Genomic DNA, 5,655 nt, shown 5'->3' with positions numbered 1-5,655 from the left:
TTATTAGAATGCTCATAAACTATAAAATTGGAGGTAATACATCAGATGTATAATCCTCTTACTGCTCGAATAATTATGGAAAAGGCTAGCAAAACCCATTAAACAATAAGAAATAGTCAATTACTGCTGAAAACGAATACAATGACCAAGTAGCTAATTAAGTCCCTACGACACGAAATTGAACTACAAATACAATTATAACATCATCAAGTTTGAATACAATTTGGTACCAAATTAAGTCCATAAGACATTTAAACACCAATTTCATGCATTTTCTGCACTAAAAGTCGGTTTTTGTTAGATAACTTCCTCGACGTCTTTTCCAACATCTAACAGCTAACAACGACAACGAAAAATCCTACCGCTTCTCTTTACACTTACCAGTTTAATAGTTCTCCTTAATATGTTCACTTCTACAGACATCAAACCTGCTTTCCTTTTTCAAGAGATCGATGAAAAACCGGAAGACTTGGTATCACGGAAGTGTTGTTAGAAGTGGTGCTGAGAGGTTCATCATCATCATTAATAAACTTGAATCGACTCGCAAAATACAATCCTATTTTTAAACAACCAATATTATAAGCTTAATAACAAAATCATTAGGTAAAGATACATTGCATATTGATATAAAAATGAAACCAACTAAACTCGAACTCATCTCCGATATGATTATATGATCCTGGATTCCTGGCACAAAGAAAAAAAAAACAATAGAAGATATGATCAGATACAACTTCTAATTCTGTAAATTAGCAATACTATAATAATCAATCTTAAAACAACCAGTTAAATTAAAAAAACATGAAAAGTGAGTAGTAGACAAACATTGATGGTAATGTACGATATATATAGGTTGCTCCTTAATTAGCTTGTGAGAAGAGTTTGTTATGCACTCAATCTCATATTGAACCTCATATTGTACCTGAAATCGCAAACCAAATTACAATATTAGTACTTTAGATAGACCATATAGTAAGAATATGGGAAAATATAATCATAATTCATAAGGCAGCAAACAATCACATTATAAGTAAAGCAAATAATACGCACAATAATGTTACAATAAAGTTCATTCTACATCGAAGAAAATAAGCCAAAAAATAAAGACGAATATGACAGCTGCAAAATTGAATTTCTTTGAGACGCGGTGGCTTTTATATATATTAATGTTAAAGTCGTTGTAGCCGTGTAAAACTCATTTTCTTTAATAAGAGTATTAATTAATTATAAATAATATTATTAGTTGATGATATGGTAAAGTTTTATCAAAAACGTATAATTTGATATGGTATTATTTTTATAAGGTGAGATTCATAAAACTATAATGTTGGTTTGGTGTTCTGATCTTTATAAAATTCTTATGTGTGAATAACTCATCTACATATCAATACCAAACTTTTTGTTAATGCACTTTTCTTATTGCGCTCAAACACTATTAAATCTTGATCATTATCTCTAAATTAAAAAATAGTTTAGGTAGTTTCTAAAACTTGGGGTCTCTCTAATCGCTCGAAAAAAGCTTCCTTTAATAATATAGATAGATAGATTGATTATGTGTTTGCTGTCGGACGGAAGACATTGGATTTTTCATCTCTTATACGGAGTAATATTTATTTTCTCAATCAATAGTTCTGCCTAAAATATAATCTCTTTTATTAAGTACATCATTCAAATTGTTGGATCGGAATAATATCAAAATACTCTACAAAAATATACACTCGTCCCATGCTTAAAACATATCACAGGTAAATTATCCATAAGCTTCATTGGTAATCTCAACATAAAATCATCGATTCAACGTGCAAACAAAACCATTACATAAAAGATAGTAACTAAAATCAAAGAATAATAACAATTACATTGTTCATCGAGATAAACGGCCCTATATTCTCGGTTTTCACCGTTACATTAACATGGGAATGCGCTGCCAAAAAAAAAATATACATAGGAATGTAGAGTTGTAGACGCGCTTTCGTCTATTACAAATCACCAACAACAATAAGAAGAATTAATAAAGAGAGCCTGAAACATACTTATGTTAAGAAACAATGTGAAAAGTTGGGAAAATAAGCCGGCCAAGACCTGTTTATATACTAACGAAATTTGTTAGTGCGTCTGATTAAGGATTCTAATAGAAGATATTACGGTATATATCGTAATATACCGTAATTGGAATAATATCGGTATTAGAATAAGTTATATTATATTGCGATATTAGTGGATATTATTTAGATACTCTGGGTACTATATAAATATGGTACCATTGTAATCATTCGAACCACGAACTATCATCAATAACACGATTTCCTTTATGAATTCCTCCCTCTCTATTTCTAATATGGTATCAGCGCGTGAGGCCTAACAATGAACTTCCGCTGCCCTGCCGGAGGGGCTAATGAATTACGGTACCCTCCGGCGGGATTTTATCATGATGATCTATTTTTTTCTAGTTTTAAAAAAAAAAAAAAAAAATTATCGTCGATTTTCGAGGCCTTTACTTGTATACGCAGTAAATGGCTTAATGTTTGATGGTTTAGTGCAATGCAACTACTTGTATTAACGAAACCATACAGGACTTTTCTTTTTCACTTTCGAAGAACATGAACTTTTCAAGTTCTATTGATTTATTGGAGATCGTATATATGCGTTCTCCACGAAATTCCCCTTTTGAATCCCGCATGCTCAAAGGAGGTGAATAAAGTGTGGTCTCTTCTTAATTATTGGTGATTTACACGAAATTCGGTCTGGCGAGTCCTATACGCATCGACTGGCGAGTTACGCACCGATATTTGTCAAGTTCGAAAAAATACGACGTTCTTGACAACGAAATTTCAACGATTTGGTGGGTTTGAAAAGCGACGACGTTCCCGCCCGACGAAACCGATTCGAAAATAGAGCCGTTTCTCTTTGTTTACCTTGCAAACCCATGGAAATTTACACAAATTACCATGGGTTTGAGGGGGGATAATAGAAGATATTACGGTATATATCGTAATATACCGTAATTGGAATAATATCGGTATTAGAATAAGTTATATTATATTGCGATATTAGTGGATATTATTTAGATACTCTGGGTACTATATAAATATGGTACCATTGTAATCATTCGAACCACGAACTATCATCAATAACACGATTTCCTTTATGAATTCCTCCCTCTCTATTTCTAATAGATTCTAACAAAAGATAGAGTTTGATATTAGTTTAATTTTTTTCCAATCTATTCTTTAAGAGATTGAATATAGGACTTAGATATATTTTGACACTTTTTTTTTAATAGTTATTTAGCATTTTTTTTATTGAGGTGTTTTGCGAAGGTTGGAGACTCTAATAACGCTCGGAAAAAGCTTCCTTTAATAATATAGATAGATAGATAATACAGAACCGAGGGAGTACTATTCAAAACTTTAAACAGAATTAAACCGATGACAATAATAACCTTTTTGAAATACGTACAGGAGCAAGTATGCTCTTAGATAATCCTAGACATCGATCATATCCATAACAATATAGCTTGACATGCTATAGAAAACTTCTTATGAGACGATAATTATAACAAGAGACGATGATAGAACGCCAACGAGTGATGCTCTATACTCCGTACAAGCTAGTCTAGTATTCTCCTCCAATTATAATAAAGAAAACCTTTCTTCTCCCTTAACTGATTGCTATGTCCACATTTCTTCTTTCGACAATTGGTGGCTCTTGGAGGAAGACGAGCATAACATCTAACAACACATACCAATTATTAACTCAATTTTACAATGTTATATCATTTAAATCTCTAGAATTATTTGATCGTTCATAATTATTCTGTAAATTAAATGACATACTTGCGGCAAATCTTCTTGTCTAGATGGAATTTAAGAGCCAATGCCCGGACTTTACGATGCGCCGAGTAGTACCATGCATACCCTTCTCTTTCCCATTCAAGATGAAGTATGGATTCTGCATATTTATTATGTCAAACATATATTTCAATGTGTAAAACCGCCTTATATAAGACTAACCGAATAAATAAAGAGATCAAATAAATTTAGATACCATTCTGGATGCCACAATTAGCTAGGGTATGACTATTTTTCAACCGCTTTCCATCGAAAATCAAACAATTTTGATTTGAAGGAATACCTATTTACGAATAGAAATCATTAGTAAGACGTGCATATAATTAAAGCAATAATGTTTATATACAAACACATACGGAGTACATGACAAGCTCAATACTGAACTGAATTGAAATGAATTAAAATAATCTAAAAGAGAAAACCGAGTCTAACATCACTTTTGTTTTAGCGCAATGCTAGGAAAACAATTTGCAAATTTTTGGCTATTAATTAACATCTCTCGATAAGATTCGAAATTACCTTCGGATTTTTGGATCTTCTTTCCGACATCTTCAATTGTATCAGTCGATTCAACATCCAAGGGGATGGTTCTACCGGCTACAGTTTTTACAAATATTTTCATTTTTACTCGTTTATTTTTGTGCTTTTGTTGTGACCGCAAGGTAAAAAGTTAAACTTTGGTGATTGTATTTATACCTGAAGTGATGGAGTAATAAACGGGGAAAATTGGTTACCAAGCATTTGCAAGATCAGGTAAAACCTTTCCCCAAGGTATTGCTATATTTGTGATAGTATTAAAGACGTGGTGGCCAAGGTAACATATTAAAGGGGGTGATTTTATTTGGTAAATTTATCACTCTTTATCAAAATATACACAAACAGTATGATCTTAATAATTGATTATAAGTAGGATATGATTTACTCCAATATAATATATGCTCGATGTAAAAATAGAGCATCCCCTTATCCCCTTATATCTCCTTATATTAAAAAAATAAGAGATCTCTCCAATTTTTCCGCCTAAATGAACTTGGCTATAATTGGGCTTTCATTATATCATATCTGTAATTGAGTTTTATTATATCATATCTGTAATTGGGCTTTCATTATATTATATCTATAACTAGATTATACGGAACTTTTCCTTTTCCACCGATAAACACAAAACATTAATAATAATAAATTTTACAATTAAATTTCAAATTGAGTTAAATATTAGTTGTATAATTTTTATTTTCTTTAATATTTCTATCTAAAAAACCGCGCATTCGCGCGGGATGTATACTATTATTATAACTAATTTAACCGGTAAAGTCATGAGGATTGGAGAATAATATTCTTAACATGGGTTCGAATCCTATCAGTCACATCTCGATATATATTGTTGGAAAGTGAGTTTAGTCTCTCTATATATATATTTTTAACGAGGTATCTTATTTAGTGGTGGACATCGAAGGAGGTGTGTTATGAAATATTATGCTATAATATTATACTAGATTTCATGCCCGGCCGTTGGCCGGGTAATATTAAGAAATAATTTCTGAATATTTATCTTGATCGAGATTGTTGCTTTAAAAACATTTTACTGTACAGTTGATGATTTGATTTGGGACACACGTGAGTATTGTATTACCGAATATGTGAAGACGAATCAATAGAGTTCATCTAAATTTCAGTTCCAAGACTATACAACTGGATGTACAATGCTATTGTACATCTGAGGGTATTTTAGTCCTTTTTTAAATACTTTTAGAAAAAAAATAACGTAAGAAAATTTTAATCAAATCCCCCTTCTCTCATCTAC

The 5,655-nt window shown here is 31.5% G+C and overlaps 1 protein-coding gene and 1 long non-coding RNA gene across 2 annotated transcripts; both read right to left on the bottom strand.

Moving 5' to 3' along the window:
* Window positions 1-262: 262 nt before the first annotated feature.
* LOC141609223 (uncharacterized) lies at window positions 263-1,119 on the bottom strand. The gene is made up of 3 exons (XR_012527297.1): window positions 1,051-1,119; window positions 826-922; window positions 263-687 (listed from the first exon to the last, which is right to left on the bottom strand). It is a non-coding gene; the product is annotated as an uncharacterized LOC141609223 (long non-coding RNA).
* A 2,312-nt stretch (window positions 1,120-3,431) lies between these two features.
* LOC141609222 (ubiquitin-ribosomal protein eL40 fusion protein-like) lies at window positions 3,432-4,570 on the bottom strand. Its single transcript, XM_074428367.1, has 4 exons — window positions 4,371-4,570; window positions 4,048-4,134; window positions 3,837-3,951; window positions 3,432-3,731 (listed from the first exon to the last, which is right to left on the bottom strand). Exons 1-4 carry the CDS (start codon window positions 4,471-4,473, stop codon window positions 3,611-3,613), a joined length of 426 nt encoding a protein of 141 aa, XP_074284468.1. The 5' UTR covers window positions 4,474-4,570; the 3' UTR covers window positions 3,432-3,610.
* Window positions 4,571-5,655: the final 1,085 nt, after the last annotated feature.

Source organism: Silene latifolia, chromosome 10 (genome assembly GCF_048544455.1).
Source record: "Silene latifolia isolate original U9 population chromosome 10, ASM4854445v1, whole genome shotgun sequence".
NCBI classification, from domain to species: Eukaryota; Viridiplantae; Streptophyta; class Magnoliopsida; order Caryophyllales; family Caryophyllaceae; genus Silene; species Silene latifolia.
Note: the sequence above shows the minus strand (reverse complement) of the source record. Positions and strands in the feature narration are given on the sequence as shown.

Bases quoted from the DNA above. Each gene is read 5' to 3' on its own strand.
- LOC141609222 (XM_074428367.1), bottom strand. From the start codon at position 4,473: ATGAAAATATTTGTAAAAACTGTAGCCGGTAGAACCATCCCCTTGGAT. The intron at 4,135-4,370 runs GTAATTTCGAAT...ATTCGTAAATAG, and splicing joins GAAGATCCAAAAATCCGAAG to GTATTCCTTCAAATCAAAAT. The intron at 3,952-4,047 runs GTATCTAAATTT...ATAAATATGCAG, and splicing joins TAATTGTGGCATCCAGAATG to AATCCATACTTCATCTTGAA.